This window comes from Lutjanus erythropterus, chromosome 20 (assembly GCF_056507025.1).
Source record: "Lutjanus erythropterus isolate fLutEry1 chromosome 20, fLutEry1.hap2, whole genome shotgun sequence".
Taxonomy (NCBI): Eukaryota; Metazoa; Chordata; class Actinopteri; order Lutjaniformes; family Lutjanidae; genus Lutjanus; species Lutjanus erythropterus.
In genome coordinates, this window is record NC_139336.1 from 19,424,948 (window position 1) to 19,445,903 (window position 20,956).

Here is a 20,956-nt window from a genome sequence, read left to right on the forward strand (position 1 = left end):
GATGACCTCAATGGAGAATATTACAATATAAGAGGCTCAACTGCTTGCTGTCCTAGTTGTTTTATATATACACACAACATTGCACTTTTGTAAATGGTGTGGATTGAACTATTATCTCTTTGTGAGGTAAAGAACAGTAACAGATTCTGTTCTACATCTTTTAAGATGTTTGTTTACTCCGTATTACCATGATAAAAAAAAAGGCAGCAAAATAAATAAATGTTTTGATTGATCCGTAATTTTGAGTGGTGCATCTTTTTTCTTAAAGATTATCCCCCTCAAGGAATGTGACTCCTTATGCTGATTAATATGGGAAAACAAAGTCGTGTTAACACTAATTAAGTTGAAATTAGCAACATGATTGATAAACTGTGTTTTGAGTGTATCAGGAATGTCTTTGGGTTTTGGTTAGTTGTTGTTTTCTTTGGTTGTCACAGTGACAAGCTGCTTGGCGGCTTTGGCAATGTCATAGGCGCACTGGATGACCTGCTGAGTGACCAGCTGGATGTCCGACGGGCAGGGGTTGTGCTCTGCTGCCTTCTGGCACTCTCCATGAAGCCGGCTGGCACTGGAAGTGAGCAGACACAGAGACCCTCGCACAGTCTCTGACGATGGCCTCTGTTAGGGGAAAGGAGAGATGATGGAGACTTGATAAGGGTCTGACATGACAACGTCCATAAATAAGCCCTCATTGTGGTCAGCAGGCTGTGTGTGTGTGTGAGTAAACATAAAACAATGTAATCTAATAAATGGTAAACATAAAACCAAGTAATGCGATGAGCAGGGCTTACCCAATATAAACAAGTCAGTTTAGATTCCCCTTGGCTGCTTTCAAACAAACAACAAATCCCTTAATTGCTTGGAGGAGGGAGACCAGGTTGTTGGTGGGAGTCATCTTACCTTGGGAAACAGGGCGGCCATCTCCGTCACAGCCATGCAGATCTTCTCTGAACAAGGCAGGAAGCTGTAGGAGACGGAAAAAAGACTGAATGGTAGATTACGAACTAAACAGGAGCCTATGCATTTCATTCAAATATAAAATGTTAAATTCTGTTGCTCTTCTCAATAGCACATTCTTTTCAATCACCGACAAAGTAGCTCCTACTTGATGCCTCATTTCATGTTGGCTGTTAAATCCAGTTCAACTGATAAAAAGTACAAACCTGTCTAAAAATATTACTGCTGTGTACATCTCCAGCATTTGTAAGTAAACCAGAGATGCACCGATTTATCACACAAACTTCTGGAATTGTCCGATATTTGTCATGTTGGCTGCAACTGGCCTATTGGCAAATAGGATGACATTCACTGATGGTGTTAATCTGTTGTGTCAAATGGGTTTTAAGCTCACTGTTGGTTATTTGCAGTCAGATGCAGACAACAGTAGCTAGCACACCCAGCTGCTGCTTCATGAAATAAGCCATGGATGGACGCAACTCAATTTAAAAAAACAAACAAAATAAGCAACCACTTTTTTTTTTTCTAAAAATTGTTATCACAACAATGCAACCAGTTTCTGTGAAATGAGCAAACAACACTGGGTTAGCAGACAGCGCGACTGTTGAACTTTCAAGATAAACACTGCTGACGTCAGTGAACAAAACAATAAATACATCAGCTTCATGACTGAACTGAAACCAAAAACTGAGACCAAACATACCAAGGCAAGTCAGCTGTAATATTTCTCATTAAATTAAACAGAAAATAAAGGCATGAAAAGGCACAAAAAGCACAATTAGGCTTTCATTATTGTGAAGACTGCTTAATGAGTGGAGAACTGGGATAAAACGGTCAATATATCACAAGATGATTAAAAACGGGTAAATTAAGAATAACTGTAGAAAAAAAACAGGAAAATAATATACGTTACACACAGGAAACCTCACTGACTAAACCAGCTCTCTGTGGATTTAGCAGGTCACAGAGGAATACGCAGTCATGTGGTGTTTGTTTCCTGTCAGCTGCATTTATAGAGGCCACCCCCCACACAGAGACACAGAGACACATCTATGAGGCTCAGATTCAGTAGCCCTCAGTACTAGTCTTTGGGGCCAGAGTGCTGCTGGTTTACTATATCACTGCAATTGCCTTGCAATTGAGGTATAAATCAGTCGCTGGTTAGCTGGCTATGAATGATTGGAAAAAAAAAAATGACAGGGTCCTCTGCCCTGAGGACAAATACTGAAAACCAATGAAAATCCACTGACCTAGAAGCAGCTGAGACAGGATTCAAAAGGATGATAGAAACACAGCCATGGTTGGACTATATGATCTGACAGTTCAAGCTGTGGTTTACAACACATCAGCTAATGAGGATATTTACTATTATATCATTATTAAACAACTTTTGATATATCTGATGCTGCAGCAATAGTTGATTATTTTTTTAACTTTTTATTATAGTTTTATTTTAATGATCTCTGAATTATAAACTACCTTTCATGTTTGGTCTCCTGGGCAGCTCTCAGAAGCTCCTGTATGTTCTTAGTGATCTGCTCCGTCTTACAGATGACATCCTCTGTGCATGGCAGGGTGGCATCTTCCTCCCCCTCTTCCCCTGGCTCCACTGCATCGGAGGCTGGTAGGGGGCTGCTACAAATGAAAAGAAAAACACAATCGAGCAAGAAGGTTTAGATTTCTACATCTTAACTATTAAACAGAGGGTTTCAAATAAGAGAGGTAAAGATTGCAGGTGTTGCTTCAGTCTATAACAAGTGAGGTTCCATTTTTTTTAAAGTATGGTTTAGAGTGCACTGATTGTGAATTCAATGAAATGCGATTCCCTGTGGTAAAACAAATGCAGGCTGGCTTGTAACTTGAACTTACAACAATGTAGTGGGATTTAGAGCTGAGCACCACAGTTAAAAGCCTGTTAGGTTCCATCTAAATCAAATCCTGATGAAAATATACATAAGAATTGCACTAAAATTGTATAATAGCAGTACTACTAAACAAAAAACCAACAGCAGTGACTTTAATCAGTGCTACATGTACGTAAATGGCAAAAGATCAACCAGAGGTTGATGACACGTGCAAGGCTACTGGCTTTTGCTCATATGCTTAATTTTTGCAACTGGCAGCTCACATCAGACAGGTGCAAGTCCTAATATATAAACTTAGTCCTGTGCAGCCAGACTGTTCCAATCAAGGACTCTTTCTAAACATCTGTCAAAATCAATATTAGTCTAGCTTTCTGCTCTCCTTTCATGTGACCTTTAACTTTGTAAGCTTCTGTTACGGTGATGTCATCATCTCTACCCCCAGAGACAAGAAGAAAAACCTTTCCATTTATTTAACTTCAAAGCCTTTTTTTCCAGACTTTGGCCCTCCTTAGCAGCAGTTTATTTTTTATTTTAAAGCACTGATTTGAAGAACCAATTAGCTGTGTTTTACACTCCAAAATAGTTTTAGATTATACAGTGAGTTTCAGTTTCTAAAAAAGGCTGGGACATTGATATTCTTGCAATGTTTTGTGATTCTGATATTGAAACTTCAGAATGTGTTCTTTGCTTGTAATTATACAAAATCCTTTTAGGAATTGTTTCCAAATTGGATATCTGCAAAGGGCTTTCAATTAACCAAATGAGAAAATAATGATATTAAATTTGGAGTTATAATGGTGGATACAAAAAGGGAAACAATAGCCTGATTATTATGGTTGAATAATTTATCCACAGGTGTAGGTTTATTAATGCCACATCACCGAGTCTTTAAGAATGAACTACCAAACTTTAAGAAAGGTTTGAAGTGTATAAAAACCAAACAAGTCATAGTTATTTTGTTTTAGTTACTCATTTTGTTTCTCCTTTGTTAAAAAAAACCCAAAAAACATCTGTGATGTGAAAACGTTTGCCATGCTGTTGCACTGCTCTGTGTACAATAACACAGCAACCTTTCACCTTCTCTCCCCAGTTAACCACGAGCGCATGTTCAATTCTTCACTGAAATGTTATCCAGACCATTTTTGTAAGCTTCTATCTTATCCTGTTATTGTAATGCACACTGACTGACAAAAAAAAAAGAAAAGAAGAAAGAATGTTCGACTTTAAGAATCTCAGTTGACTGATGGGTCTCTGAGGGCAGTCGTATTGATTTGTACTGTCTGTACTGTGGTGCCAACTTTATATTGTATTGGCCAGACTCTGTATTAAAGGTATTTAAAAAAAAATGTTTCACAGTCAGTGCCATTTTCCAAAAGTGGGAACACAAATGTCAAGTCAACACAAATGTTCTTACCCAGTCTCCTCCAGTTCAGAGTGGTTGGGCGTCGTGTCATAATCATTCTCCAGCATGATACCTTGTCCTTCCAGACTGCAACCCTATAGAGATATCAGTGATTTACAATCAATCATATACAGTATATAATGTATATTATTAGCACAAACATATTATAAAAGTAACTGTGGACACATAAAAATCAGAATCATGCTTTTCTGAAGTCACACGATCAGAGATTTGGTTTTAAAGCAGATGAAGAGAAAAAGACAGAAGATGTACAACCAGGTCATTGCTGTTCAACACAGCGTACGCTGCAGTGGGTGCGATTAGTAGATGCAAAGAAATCCTGATGTAAACTGTGGGTGCACTTATCAGCAGCAAAGACTAATAAGCACATTTTATCTGTGTTTCACTGTGGTTGGACTCTGCTGTTTGATCACTGGAACAGCTTTCTCTGATACAACATTTTCTCATCACCTCTGAAGCTGACCTGAGCCACAGCAGCTCTGGTTAAAGGTTCACTGTGGATAAAAAGTTGCAGTTGTTCAGATAGTTGAACTGAAGCAGAGGCACTGTGGTGCATGCAGGCAGGCAAGCGATACTGACTGAAAAAAGTAGTTTATAAGACACAGGTCAGGAGAGAGAAGGCTGTGGGGGTCAGGCAGGGGGGGACAGTTTTCACCGTCCCCCGGGGGCTGCCTCTGAACCGAGGGGAACTTCAGTACTTAACCCTTCGAGATCTCTCATCCCACGACCAGGACAGGGAAGAGGGGAAGGTAGGGAGGGAGGAAGCAGCCGTCCCCAAAGGACCCCTCCCAATCTAGAAAGGGGTCAAACCAAGTTGAGCATACTCGTACTGAGATGCAATGAATGAATGATTGAATGAATGATCGAATGAATGAATAAATGAAAAACCAACACCAGCCCCAAGCCAGGCATCATTATTTTGTCTTGTGTGGACAATCCAGCAGGATCATGGGTGCTTCTGTGCTTACATTGGTTGGGAAGGGTTGTAAAATGACTCCATCCTCGTGGCGGGCCGTTTCCACTCGGTGGGGGTACTGCCTTGGACTAGAGCCCGTCTCATACATAGACATGGCGCGGCCTCCGCGGGGCGGGTGTCGACCAAAAGGCCCCTGGAGGTGTTGCTGTCCGCTGGGGGTTTGCCATCGCAGTGTTGTGTTTTCAGTCTGTAGGGAGTTCAGCTGAGGAGAACAAAACATCTTTCAATTCCACTGTAGTTGGGGGATGATCTGTTTACAAAAGCCGGGCCAGACATCAATAATAGAGGAGAAATCAGCTTAGCCTCCAGGAGAAAAGCAATTCCTCTATGTCGAGTTCATCATCACCTTTCTTTTGTTTTTGGTTTCTCCTCAAAGTTTTTCCCACAACAAAAGGTTTGTTTCTTTGACAAACTAGATGCTGACACTACATGTTGACAGCAACTCCTCAAGTGCGACTCCTCGAGAAACCGCCACATCAGTTGTTGCCCTTATTTACACAAACAGCACTTAGAAATGGAAAAGAGTGATGGGAAACATAACTTGTTCAACTTTCTAATAATTACAGTCATATTATTATCAGGGTTTCTGCAGCTTTAAAGAAGTTAAATTTAAGACTGTTTTAAAACACTTATGAATACAATACATGATCTATCCTATGTCCAAAATGAACTTGTACTTCATCCATATTAGATGTAAGTAATGCTGACAGAAACAATTCTGACTTATTACTTCTAGAAGTAGCTACTTTTTTGATGAGGACACACTAAGTTAACCCACACACCACATCATGACAAACTGTCTCTCTATACAGAGATTATTTTCCCATAACATGTTGAAAATAGTAATTAATATTTAAAACCACGTCAAGGTTATTTTAAACTGTAAAGTTACAGCATGAGGCTGATGCAGAGTCTACATTTTTACTTATATGAAATAGGCCTGTCACTATGACAAAACTGCCTGTTTAGTGATTGGTTGCAATACATCTCAGAGATGTCTCTGCTATAAAAAAGTAGTATGTAAATAAGGATAATTAATTCATTTGTTGGAAAATGCAGTGCTCCAAACACCAAGAAAAACACTCTGTGTGTATGATTTGAACGAAACAGAAAAGGGACAATAATCTGGAAGGACAAATATTTTTCCATACTCTCTTTTTTCCGTACTTATCCAGACCTAGGAAATTACTAAAAAAAGATTTCATACTTTTCCATACTGTGTAGGAACCCCCGTGCAACAGGGGTGTATAGCAAGATTCAGATGTAGCTCCCTCTTTGCTAGTCTTAAGAAATATTTCAAATTACATTCGGCTGATTGGAGAGACTGAAGTTAATGCAGCTTTATTTAAGTATCATTAGTTTCATATTAAGAGCAATTTTTAAGACCTGTCAAAATTGTATGAGACATCTTGAGACATGTTAAGGCCTAAAACTCAGATTATTGGATTTTAGACTTCAGGACTTGTTAAGACCCCACAGACACCCTGTTTTATGTAAATTATCATAAAGTCAATCATAAAGATAAGATAAAGTACAAAACCTTTAAAGTTTCAAGGCTAGAGAGTAGTACCAGGCTAACACAAAGACAGCGATGCCTCCAGTATGGTTTAGTTAATGAGTCAGTCTTTGACAATCTAAAAAACATAATTATTAAGAGAGTTTTTTTAGGCTAGTTAGCTTATATGCATTGTGTCAGTAGCAAGAAGCATGAGAAAGATAACTGGAAAACTGGAATGGCCACTTTTATCAGGAAAAAAAAGCAGTATGGTTACAGAGTAAATAAACCAGCAGGAGGAGGCAGTACATTGTGTTAACACTGTCTCTCAGCCAAGTGAAGAGAGGAAGAAAGTGGGCTGTGGAGAACTACAAGGCATATGAGCAAACCAAATGAAATGCTGCCATATCCCAAAACAGGGGCGTGGGTGACAAACCTTCTTGTCTTTTTTAAACACAACATATTTTCTAAGCATGCAAATTTGGTCTATCCATAAGATGAGACATTTGGCAACATCATCAAGCATAATAAATAGAAATGACTTCATCAGATCGCTGAGGGAGTACGACTCCATTTAAAACGAGTCATTTCATCCATCTCGGGCAGATTGGACAGCGATAGAAATATAATTTACCAAAGAAAGTAGTGATAATAGGTAGAGTTTATTTCAAATGTCACCATAGTATTGGAGTGGTGGCAGAGATCTTAACAGAAAGCAAGTCAAACTGAAATAACGTGTGTTGCACGGGGTAAGTGGAAGTTATGTTTTATTATTACCAGGAAATAAGGAACTGGGTGACATGAAAGGCCTGCCTGCACAATTAATCAAAATATTACTGAAATTTCAATATGGCCAAATGCAATATCTCAATCACAGAAGGAGCAATTTCTTGATAAATTTGTGACAACTTAGCATTATAATGGAGTACTGTAGAGCTACAGAGATAGATGTAAGAAAGCATGTTTGTTTGGTATAGACTCCCACAAACGTTGCATCATCATGATTTTAACAGTTCTTTAGTGTAAATTGTGTTGCAAAAGTGATGATTCCCACTAATCATGAATCCTATTAGAATTTAATCTATCAAAAAATAAAAATAATCACAATTTGATTTTTTTTACCATATCGTACAGTTCTAGAAACTGCAAGTGTAAATATGTCCAAGAAATATTTGAGGCAGACAATCATCTATCTGATTGCCAATGGTGAGAAGGTGGAAGATAATGAGAACAGAGAAATAAGGCACTGCTGTTGAGTTTTGGCAGGGATCTTAACAGAATGCAAGAGAAACTAAGAAGACATGCATGTCTAAATACCACTGGGGTAAGCTGGACTTTTTTTGTAATACTAAGAAATAGGGAACTCAGTGATGTGCTATGTCTGGGTCTATAAATATATACATCAGGTCAGTTGTGTTTTGTTAGTGGTTGCTACATGCCTTCTGGAGGTGTTCGTGATCTAATGTAGTGATATTTTTGTGACAGCGATTGCAGAGGCGATAACGCTGGTGATTCACCCACACACTCATCATTGCAACCACCAGGGTGGTTTGTAACTGGTGGTGACATTTTGATGGTTCTGTCACCGTTTGTTGGTTGGTTCTTGGTTCTTCTGACATCTGACTTTGGACTCTGTGAATCCTCACTCTCTTTTAGACCTCAAAGAACTATAACATCTGATCCAGTTTAGCTGCTTCAGTGAACGGCACAGCAGAGGAAGTGTGGGGATTGTTAATTATTACCACAGGAATTTTACCACATGCAGAAACACAGCGACCATTTCTTCTGTTGCACAAGCAGTGAAAAATTTCAACTGAATGAAGATTTGAGTTATGACCTTCTCCAGTATTTTCATCCATTTATGTCAAAATCTGGTCTTCCTTGTAATTACTAATTCATGAGCTATATAATTCAGAGTGTACTTTTAAATAGGTGTCAGACTCATGGATACGTCTAACACATTCAAACAGATATGACCTATTCGTGGGTGAAATCAAATTACTAAATGTCTCACGGAGAAGGATCAAATCTTGTACGCACCACTTTAAAAATTTAACACTGTTTTTCAGTCAAGAGGAAAAAAGAGCAAGGATCAGAGAGGATGTAAATACCATCAATCCAGTTCAAAGTGGCCTTTAAGTCAATTAGGGGTCTTGAAATATTAATGCATATTACCATCTGATTACAGTGGTGAAAACAACCTATGAGGGCACACTGAGTTTGAACACATTCCTGCAAAGAAATAAAGTGTAAACAATCTGCACTACAACTCCCACTTTGCTTATCAGTTACATTTTAATTTACAGACCTTGCTCTGCATCATTCGCAGCTCTTCACTGAGGTGACAGTTGACTTTAAGAAGCTGTTGTATTTTGGCTTCTGATGCAGTGAGGGCGCTCTTCACCTCCATAAATTCCTGCACTGTGATTGGTCCGTCGGAGAGGTCAGATGACTCCGAGCTCTGCAGCAGAATGAGTTGAGCAGGATAGGATTCATTTGATTGGTTTAAAAATATCTTGGTTGTTCCAAATTAAAAACAAAACAAAACACCAACCTTGGTCCTTCTATCGTTACAGCTGTCCCCACAGGTGGCCTCTTGCACTGGATCTTCATCTGATGCCACACTGTCGTAATCCGGCTGGTCGTTGTCCTGGCTCTCGCTGTTATGGCGACTGTCTATTCCCTGAAGGATGAGCTCCACATTGTCTGAAGGCAGACCACCAGATCAAAGCATTGGAGATCAAACAAGCCCCACTGGCTATAGGCAGCTGTATAAATCAAATAGCTGAGGAACACATTTTATTGTGCGATTACTGAATGCAAAAGGCAGGAATTGGTCTTCTTTATTACCCTTCACAATCTTTCTTTAGTATGCACAACAAAAAAGGCTGTGATGTGGTTTGTTACAATCTACAGAATGCAGGAGTTCATTGTTTAAGTCAAACCATCTGTTTTAGTCTATGTTTCTGCATAAATATGAGTACATATGGTCTACACTCCAACTGCAACCTATATAGCTGAAACCACATGGTCCAAATTTATATGCAAAAGTCAGTACTGGCTTTCTGCATCTTATTGACAGCAACCAATTTTAGCATTCTTCAGTGCTTAATCTCTGTTACCCACTCATTCCTCCTTCCTGTGTATAAGCTAAGGAACAAATTTACTACAATATTAATACTAATAAAGCCCCAAACAAAAGTACATTATCAAGGAAATTTAAGGTCTGTGAAATAAAAATAAAATCTGAATATTGTACCTTTGGGACTTTCGCAGGAATTACCCCACTGCCGTCGTTTAGCATCAGTTAGAATATCGATGACCAAGGTAGCAAATTCGTGAGCACTAAACCTTGCCAATTTTTGACGACCCTGAGGAAACAAATGTATCAAAACACAAAAAGGAATAATATATCAGCACTGTTAATGGTAACCTCTTATGCAAAACACACTTTTTCATGGTTTTTCATGAAACTTAAAGACCCCTAAAATATGCAAAAGCAGAACCATTTCATAACAAATTAAAGTAGTTTTTGAACATTAAAGCTTGCAAACCTAATCTATTAGAACCCTCAAATAAAAGCATGGACCTGAAAATCAGCATATGTAAATCCAGTATTCACACAACAAATTGAAGCATAAAGAGGGGGTGACAATGGTGCATTCACTTGCCTGGTTTCTGGTAGATGAGTACTCTGGATTGACTGGCAGGAAAGGCACAACTGTGGTGTCTGTTACAAGTGTGCTGTGGTTCTGAGTGGCCAACCACACTGAAATAAAAAAGGACACAATACCAGATATGTATCATATAGGATAAATTAAAACACAGCATATAGAACATATAGTTTTACAAGTTTTACAGAATATATTGTTTTACAATTTTCACCTGCATCTGTTTCTCTTCTATCAACTTCATCATAAACATCCATGGCCAGTTCTTCAAACTGATGGTTACTTAGCTGGAACAAAATAAAGCAAAATTTGTGGTTCGCTTTCCAAATACTTGGTTAGCAACTGAATCAAAGAAGACCTCAAATCACATTCAAAAATATCTCACCGACTGGAGCTTCTTCTTTGCAGCTTTTGCAAACTCTGACAAATCCAGGCTGCTTTAGATGAAAAAGTCAAATCGATTATTTTTATGCTGAAAACAATCCACACAAAGAGACACACTGGCAAAACTGATGAGCATACTTACTTATTTCTTATCCATCAAAAGAATGCAGCATAGGAAAAATAAGATTGTAATTATTTTGCAAAAATACAACATACAAAGCACTGACTGGTAGCCAGGAGCCTGTCGGAGGTAATTATATCAGTTCTTTTCTGTGCATCACTAAATCTCAAGTTTTTTAACTAACACATATATAAACATGGTTGTTACCTGTCTGCCATCTGTGGGATGATAAAGTGTTGCCCATTTCTGTGATCTACGACACAACAAGGATGTAAGAGTAAAGACCATAGAAAACAAAAAACCAAAAAAAAAACATCAGCTCTCAAATGCCATGTTGCATCTATGCTTGTTGTGCCCACTTACCTGGTCTTCTACCACAAAGGTAAAATGTTAACCGGTCAGTGAGTTCATACTGTATCTCCACTAGCCGCTCTGCCAGCTCCTGATGCCCAGCTTGTCTGCACAGATTAGGGATAAAAGGTCATGTTTCAGAAACATGGTATGGTACTAAGGCTAAAGAATCCCTCAGGTAGGGCGCCTTCAAATGAATCAATGGCAAACCTCTATGAATAAAGTTCACAAAAACAAAATCTTTCTCTTTGAGGGTACAAAGTTGGTTTGATAACTCAGTTTATAAGTAACAATCATAGAACGGTTATACCAGAATCACTATAAAATAGTTTCTACTTTGATTTCTTTAAGTAAAACAAAGCAACGATTCTTTAGCTCACATTGTGGTGCAATGCACATATTGTCTATTTGTCATTTCTTGGTCCTTGTTCCAACTTCTGCTAAACTAGTCATGCTGAGTCAGCTAGCACACTGAGCTATAGAGTTCTTCCTTCCTCTCACAGTCTTATTGAATTAGTCTTACTGACATAATGCCTGTGGGTCTGTGTCACTAATGTTCATTATAGTGTGACGCATGCTAAATATTTTAACCATTTCAACTATTTTCCACCCGTTTCAGTTAACCTTCTGCCACTTTCCTCTGAAGTGATAATTTGCTACATTTCCACATTAACACTTTAATATATAAATGGTACACATTTACACATTTTTTTAAGTTTGTTTCAGTGTATATGCTTAAATCACCAAAGGATATGTGTCATTTCCTGTGGCACAGGCGCTAGCTGAGTCTGTTAAGGCGATGCTTGCAGACAAACTACGGGTTGTGTGAACCACAAAAAGACTAAAAACTGTCTAACTGTCTATATAGCCAACAGTGTGTATCACAGACCACTAGAAATCACTGGTAATAGAGGCGTCTGTGAAATTGCCATTTCACTTAAACTTAAAATTCAATGTATTCCATACTGTGGAATCTCTAAAATCATAATGTATTAGTGACATCATATAGCATAGTGTTGGAACAAAATTACTGCTGCTCTTACCTAAAAACATCATTTTGTAGTACAAACAAAAATAAGAGAAAAATTAAAAACACAAGCCTTTTACCTTGCATAATCAATGGGGGTCTTTCCGCTGGAGTCCAGAGCCCCGGGATCAGCTCCATAAACTGCCAACAGTTCTGCTTGTAACATCTGTCCTGCTTTTGCTGCTATATGTAGTGGGGTGTTTCCTTTCTCCTGGAACACAACATAATGATGAAGCATGAATATTATGTCTATTCAAAAATGGGTTTTATTCTACTTCACTTACTGGATGGAAGAAGTTGGCCTGTGCTCCCAAAGATAAGAGTCTTAGGCAGGTTTCCAGGTTTCCAGTCCGAACACTGGAATGGAGTTGCTGAAAAGAGATCAACAAGTAGTTTGTGTTTATTTCATTGTGAAGTGCGTACACACAATGCTGGCTTCACTAGATACACCTGCCCAGAGTTGAGAGAGCATTATCCTGTGGCAAACTGACATTACTGCAAGTCAGGGATACACAAGGGGTATCATTTTAAAACAAAGCACAGATACAGCAAAAATAAGTTTGTATGTACACTGAAGTGTTAAGAGAAAGACTTTTATGCATTCTGCACATACACCCATGTGCACTTTTCTCTTTTTAAATCATAAATACTATTGACTATTTACTGAAACGCCTACTATTAGTATACAAATAATCCAACAAGTCCCGTGAGATCAGACAGCCTACACTATTTGGTATTCATAGTCCTAGCTTGACATGTACAAGAAAATGTGAGTGGCAGTATGTCACAGCTGCACTGAATGCTAGATATCAATCTAAAAATTGATCAAAGCATTTCTCAACTTTATAGGAAGTGGTGCAATATCAAAGTTAAAAAACAAAAATGGTGAAGCAAGAAGGTGGATCAATTTTATTTCACCATAATGCCAATTGGTTTCACTCCAAGAAGCTTATTTACATGATACAAATAGCACATTTATCATTATGCACCAAAAAAACAAAGTAAATTCCTCATATGTGAAAACCTAATTGGTAATAAACCATATTCTGGTTTTAAAAAATGTTAGTCAGGAAGGAACATAGAACTTATCAGAAATACAAAAATACAGTAATTTCTCACCTTGCTGAGGTCTTTTGCGGTTACACTGTCATCCTCCCGACAAGGCATCCGATGGACATACGCCAACATCTGATATTTGGCCTTGATGAACTCTGTTTTGTTGGGACTGGGAACAACAAAAGATGCGCACATTTAAAACCAGGAACATTGAAAATCTGGACCCCTATATATAATAAACTATATACGTTTGTTACACAAACATCTTAAACAAACTTTGTTTAAGACAAACATCATTCAATATGTATCTCATCTGGCAATCTTCTGATGTCTAATATTTAAATGAAAAATAATATTTGCAAAATTCTCCATTACGTAATCCGTTACATCGCATCACAGGATTTTGGATATCTTGCTATCCTGTGAAGAGCAATATACATGTCCGAAAATGAGAACTGCGTAGACAGTATATCAAACAGGTTGAATCTCAATTTAATAGTCTAGGGTTGAAACAAGTTTTTTCCCTCTGCCCACTTCTCCCCAGACTCAAGGAAGCTCAGACAAGCAGCATTAACACTATAGGAGCACAAGATGAGCTCAACATTGCAATTTGACAATAGCGAGCAACAACAAGTCCTACATTGTAAGTTGGTCAGCTATTTTGTCTGTCTGACTGTCAATTGTCTGTTGATGTAAAGCTACGCCTGTTGTCTTCAAACTGCTCTATGAACACACACTCTGGAGTTTGAGTTAAGTGACTGCCTACCAGATTCGAGTAACATACTGCTCAATTTAACTGCTAGAAACATCAACTCCTTCTAAACGATTATTCACAGTTTACTATAATTCCTAAACAGACAGTTACTCATGAACATCTGGCATTAATTTGAAGTCTAATCAGTGTGAAACAAAAACAGTTATTTCCATCTGGAATAGAGATTTCAAAAGAGGGCACTTAGCATGTTTCCTTAATCTTTGATGTCATATCATGGTCATTTTATGATTAAAAAGTAAATATACTTCTCATTTTGCCAGAAGCCCCCCATTTCTTGCAATTAGGGTAACATATTATGTGAAGACATTCACATCCAAACTTAAAGTCCTATCTTATGACGAACTTTATCTCTGTTGATCTCTGATAGGCAGAGCACAGTACAGTACAGTACAGTATACATTCTTGGGGAAGCCAACAACAAAGCCTTTGTCTTTAACGTTAACAACAAGAAAACTCTGCTCCATGTCCTTATGTCAATACTAGAATACTTCCTTGTTTTGTGAATAAAGGAAGTTGACGCAGCTGCAGGGTCTGTTTGACCATTCAGTGATGTAGAGCCTTGAAAACTCAGCCCTGAATTATCAGAAGCACAACCCTCCTGAGACAGCACCCTTTTATACACCTGGAACTATCAAACAGGAACTAAATTTAGTCCAGGTTCCTCTGATTTAAAACACAGGTTTAGTTCCTGTTCTGTGGAGACACCCAATAAGACAGCTTTTATCTTGAAACTTTTATTTGGGATCAAGAATAGCTGCCTCCTTATTGGTGCAATGCGTACTCGCTGACTGTTTCTGTCTCTTGTCTGGTGACTGAAAGCGTTTGCTACGAGTGTGAGGGTCTGCCTCAGCATGGCTATGTTTATATGTGGCTGACTGTTTATCTTTACTCCACCAGCCAGACAGACATGGTGTTTATACCTGGCAGCGAATGTGGGTGACTACATCACATCTCTCATTTTGTTTTTTGTTATGAGTTATTGTACATACTATTTGTTAAAAACATCTTTCACCTTTAAAATCAAATGTCTTGCATAATCATTCACATAATGAACAAAACTTTCAAATCAATCCCTTAAAGCTAACTTAACTAGGATTTTCCCACTTGCATTTAAATGAACATTCATTTGGTTGTGTATTTTCCCATCTGCATGATCATGTCACTTAATTTCTTAAAGTTACTTGAGACTGACAGGCGGTGAGTCATTCTCACACAGGGGGCCGATTATGCATGTTCACTGACCTTAACTATGAAAATCAATTTAGTCAATAGAGCTTTATATCAAAGTGCAAAGAAGCATACCAAAATCAGCACTGACACATGAAAATCCTTAAAAGCACTTACTGAACTCTGTCCTGGGGGTTGGCTTTGCGCTTCCCACTCACTGAGGAGGATGGGTCCAGAAGACTGTGCTCCCATATGGAATTAGCTCCATTGCCATACAGTGTCTGGACCATCTACAACAAGACACCACAGAACCATTTATATTAAATATAAGGTTGTCCTCTGATTCACACATTACCCCATGCAGGAAATGGTCCTCAACTTTTACAGGGAAAAGTGGCACTTTTCGTGTGGATGTCAAATCAGTGTTAATGGTAAATGTAGTCAACTGGAGCAATAAACTCCTCAGTGCATGTTATATAGACCATGAGAGCTGAGTTCTCCTGCTGCAAAAGATGCTTGATGACTATTTTATTACCCAGTCATAACCATATAATATGCAGACACTGCATTTACCACTTCAGCTTGTTGCTGATTTATGTCAACATTGCCACCATATTGGACAGGGCAAGACTTACCTGTGAACAAATATTTTGTTTATTTGTCAAGTGATTTCAATGAGTCATGTTATATTTAAGGGTTTGTGATCTATATAGAGCCACTGGAAAAAACAGTTGAGAAATTTACATTATAGTGTTTTTCAGCCAGAAGAACTGCAGCTCCTCCACTTACATGTATTTGTTCACAGGTCAGTCTTGCCTTGTCTAGTAAGGCAGTAACGTTGATGTACGATCCAAAGGCCAAAGTGCCATCTACATATGGATATCTATGCACCTAATGCTATCTTCTGGCCAACAAATTAATAGCTATAGGCTCTGACTAGTCAGAGTAGTGTTTCGCTATGAGTGTGTAACTTTAGTGAGCATCACAGAGGGCAGACTAATTAAGGTCTATGGTGAGAGTTACAGTGAAAGCTCGCTGAACAGAGCGAAAGGTGAGCAGTTAAGTTGTCATTCTGGCAGAATATGCACAGAGACCACGCTGTGAATTTACAGTTTGAGTTAGTTAGTGAATAAAGGCTGCATCTTCTCAAGACCGAACTGGAGCGCCTGCATATGGGTGCGTTGTTTTGCAGCTGTAGGAATAGTGCCGCTATGACAATCAGCTCTGCCTATGTTGTGGGATTATTAAGTACAGTGACGCCAGTAAAATGTCAGAGGGGTATGAAGGTATAAATAAATGGATACTGCCAAGCCTAGTGGGTTCACAATCTAGCAACGCATCCTGGTACATGCTGGCACTGCTGCGTGGCCCTGCAAGCAGGAGACTTCAGTTTTCTTTGTTAATATAGCACATAGTGAGGAATATGTTGCTTGAATTGACTACATTTACCTTCAACGCTGTTTGGTCATTTACATGAAAAGTGACACATTTTCCCTTTAAGGGCCAGACTACATGTGCATTTCTATATTATACCCATTTGCATCTGGATGTTTGGTGAATACAGGGTGTGTTTAAGTCTCTTTACCTGTAACTGTGAGGATGGCCATGGCGAATGAGTCAGATGTCGGACTTGAGAGCTGTGTCGCCCCAGACCTCGATGGATGCTGCAGCACTCATCGCAGATTAACACACCCCTGTTCACAGAGGCCCAGCGAGGCTCTGCAATAAAATGCAAATGTTTGTCCAAGAGGATTAATAACGCCATACCCAACCCTAAACTGAGGTTTTTATGGTAATTAATCGACTATAATCAGACGAGCAACAAATAACACCTCCAGGTTAGTTGCTTTCTAATAATCTTCGACACCTCCAAAATCACAACCACAAATGCAACCAGGCGTGGGTCTGTTGTGCAACAAAATTAACTAGCTTACTTTTAGTTTAGCGAGCTAGCCAATTAAGCTAGCACACCAAGCGTTAACGTTTGACTAGCTACTATAACCCACCAGTGAAGACAATTGAAGCAGTTTCAGTTAATGTGATTAACTTACACAGACAATACACAGACACGACATTTTTTAACAACAGTTTCCACATGGAGAACGTTTACTACCGTTACAAGTAGCCCTTAAATTAATTTCTAATTAGTTATCAGCGTTAGGTAATGTTAACTAGGTTAGCTAGCTAACTGGACGTAAGTTGTAGTAAGGGCTAGCTGGTTAGCTAGGTGGCTAAAGCTAGCTTGTTTGACATCCTCACCCGGAGCACTGCAATCAGCGCAGACCTCTCTGCTTCGCACTCGCTTTGACATCTCCTCGACAGAAATCCTCCGAGTCCGGGAGAGACAAATATATGAAAGGTACTCTACAACACAGATAGACTAGGATAGGAGAGGGTAGTCCACCCTACAGATTGTATTTAACGATACTAGCAGGCAGGCAGAGCCACTGTGCTCGTCTGCCCTCCTCCCCTACTGTTGAACAAAGCAGTGTCCCATTCCAACACTCACTCAAGACAGCCTCCTCTGCGCCTCCTCTGTACCTCCTTGCCCGCTTCCTTCCTTGCTTTCCTTCCTATGCAACCAACTCACCACTAATAACATCCTTATCTGGGTGTATGCAATAGGTGCAATACGATGTGCTGTATGTGGGTGTATGGTGGTAAACCACAAGTGGCATTTCAATGCTAGTTTAAAAAGATGAAAATCTGGTGTTGGGTATTGATAAAATAATTTAGAAAGTTTACTGTTATTAGTAACCTTGAGTGCAAATCTGAGGCAGAATATTTCCACATTGTACATCTTTAAACTTCTACTACATCATATTCCAAAGGGAATTATTGTAGCCACTTCTTACTTCACTACAGTAGTGGAAAGTAAACTTTACAAAAAGTAAATTTACCCAAGTAATGTACTTAAGTACAATTCTGAAGTACTTGTGCTCTACTTGAATATTTCCATTAAATGCTACTTAATACGTTTATTCCACCACATTTTGGAGACCAGTGTAGGCCTTTTTCACAACAGCCATATTGACATGAAATATGGGTAAACAGGAGAAACCAGTAAGGGATAATGTATAATGAGCAGGTCATTATTGTGAAATAAACCCTCCCTGAGTGATGTAGGACCCTGAACACCCTGACACATTTTTTTTCACAATAATGACCTGCTCACTGTACATTATCCCACTTATTACATTGTTACTTACCAAAATAAATCAATAAATTGACACAAAATATTGATTTTAAAAAGGATTTTGTTGATTCAATCAATTCAACCAATACATATATATATATGTACATATATAATATGAGACATTATTAGATGTGAAACCATACTAGCAAGATATTAAAATGCTTAGCTAATATTAATATGTGGCTACAACCTTAACATGCTGTTGAGAGCACTAGCAATAACAATATAAGAAATTAACACTCAGATGGGACTATTATGAATAATGACTAGTTTTCCTTTAATATTTCAATGAAGTTTGCTGAATACTATGGATCTTTTAGAATTTAAATACTTCTTCAACCACTGCTCTCCACTGTTGTCAATTTAAATGCCAGTTCTACATGTTTAATTTTCATTAAAAATGCATTTAAATCATGCGTATGTACCAACTTAATTTCTAGTCATTGTACTGATCTTACTCAGTTAGAATCATTTTGTCCTTTTCTCTGATTTACCTATTACTTTTATAGCGTACACCTCTGCAGGTATCCTTGATCTCACTGCCTCCTGCTTCATGTCAGTGTTACTTCAAGGTGATTCGAACACGTTACATGGAATCGCATCACCTTGTTTGAGCTCACTGCTTTTTATCACCGTGTTATTTCACAAGATCCTGGCAGTCATAAAGAAACCCTGTCATTGGACCAGTCTGTAGTTACAGAGGCACAGTGTATCCAGCCTAACACCAGTCCGAAACCCTTTCACTCACACTGGACCTATCATCTCCCTGCTGATGGGGAATTAAGATTGTGTGTCCAGCGGTCTGTGTTCGTTTAGCAGTGTGTTTGTATGAGTGGGATGAGGAAATGAACTTGTCTGATGAATGTGGCTCCCTTCCCTTTTAATTTCAGATTGTGGCTACTATCAGTATCATAAATACTTGTTGCCTCTTATCCAGTTGTTTTTGATCTATGTGGCACTGATGACCCTGTGTGACCCTGAAAAAAGCCCTGGTGAAAACAATTATTTATGTGCCATACTTGGTGCTCAGTGAACATTGGATCTACATTGATTTTTATTGTGCATATGTGTTTTGTTTCTACTCCATTTTTTTTTTTTTTTTTTTTTAGCATCATCAAGGTCTTAGAATTTGCTCACCACATGTATGGTAATGCAATTTAACCTGCTAGGAGCATAATTTCCTGTTGCCAGTGGGTGGTACTATGAATCTGATTCATACCCATCTACTTCCAGCACCTTTGCTTGTACCTCACCCATCTTCAAGATGTGCCTCAGTTGTGATCTCAACTACAACTGTGAAGTTTCCGGGCTGCGTCTTGCACTGGATGCTAATTTGTTGACAAAATCTGTCCACAGATAAACACCTGACAAAGTTCTCAAAACCTGTGGCAGTTCCTGCTAAAGTAGGTGTCACCACACACACAGATTCACAAAATGAAAACAATATCAGCCACACTTTGTCACATTTGATAATCACGTCCCATAATACAGAAAGATATATCACTCAACCCAGGGTTGATCAAAATAACAGGACCGCAATTTATTTCACCATATGGCCACAAATACTACACACTTGAAATAAAACCTCCCGTGTTTCAATAAAACTCAAGCATTATGTGTCTATATGATATAAAAAATTATAATGTACCTTCTAGAGTGCCTTGTCCAAAATGTGATGCAGTGCCTTATAGGCTGGTAGAAAAAAAGATGGCCATATGTCCCTCTAATAGGTTATATAGTTCCCTGTGTGTTTTTACTGCAGAGATTTTACTTCAAGTCACAGTCATATAATAAAACATTTTTATGTTAACAAGGAAGTATTTCACTAAAAATGCATCATGACTTTCTAGACACTGGTGCGCTTTTCCAAATTTTTTCCACCACTGTCACTGAGGCTGCAACTACTGATTATTTTTAATTATTATTAATGATTATCATTTTCACAATTAATCAGTCGTTTAGTCCAGTGGTTTCCACTCCCTTTTCCTTAATAAATTGTTATTTTAGTTAACATATGCATATCTAATTTTGATGACTTAACAGCAGACAAAGTCTTGGGGACTCCACTAATAAATAAAATAATATAGGCTCGGCTATTTAACAAGATAGACATAGTTTAACAATTAAGTGTAATGTTGGTCAACACCTGTGGGTGATATAAATGCGTTGTATTTAAGTGCTCCTGTTCTGTAATTGTGATAATTGGATGAGGCTTTTGATTAATTAGGCCTGGGACTCATTGACTTTAATTATCATGTGGGGGGGGGGGGGGGAATCAAGCTCTAAAGATTTTATGGCGACTAAAAAACTTTTTGACAAACGATGAAGCATCCCAAAAATGTTTTTATTATAATTTTTTTGTATTTTAACATTTTGCGTGTAGAATATTTGTGTAGGTGTAGGCGTTGCATGGCTCAATGTATAGGCTACTGTGACTTTAAAGGGGTGTTGGTTCCCTGAGAGGTAACAGATAGGTTTAATTTAGTCGCTAA

The 20,956-nt window shown here is 38.4% G+C and overlaps 1 protein-coding gene across 1 annotated transcript; it reads right to left on the reverse strand.

Annotated features, from left to right (window-relative positions):
• Positions 1–208: 208 nt before the first annotated feature.
• LOC146308389 (ARF GTPase-activating protein GIT2-like) lies at positions 209–17,765 on the reverse strand. Its single transcript, XM_084746327.1, has 21 exons — positions 17,528–17,765; positions 16,854–16,987; positions 15,446–15,558; positions 13,390–13,495; positions 12,555–12,641; positions 12,351–12,481; positions 11,256–11,350; positions 11,100–11,145; positions 10,914–10,919; positions 10,773–10,824; positions 10,602–10,674; positions 10,388–10,485; positions 9,976–10,087; positions 9,271–9,422; positions 9,025–9,177; positions 5,214–5,423; positions 4,949–5,038; positions 4,237–4,319; positions 2,437–2,592; positions 901–964; positions 209–618 (listed from the first exon to the last, which is right to left on the reverse strand). The coding sequence occupies exons 1-21, from the start codon at positions 17,577–17,579 to the stop codon at positions 409–411; spliced, it is 2,223 nt and encodes a 740-aa protein (XP_084602453.1). The 5' UTR covers positions 17,580–17,765; the 3' UTR covers positions 209–408.
• Between the last annotated feature and the right edge of the window lie 3,191 nt (positions 17,766–20,956).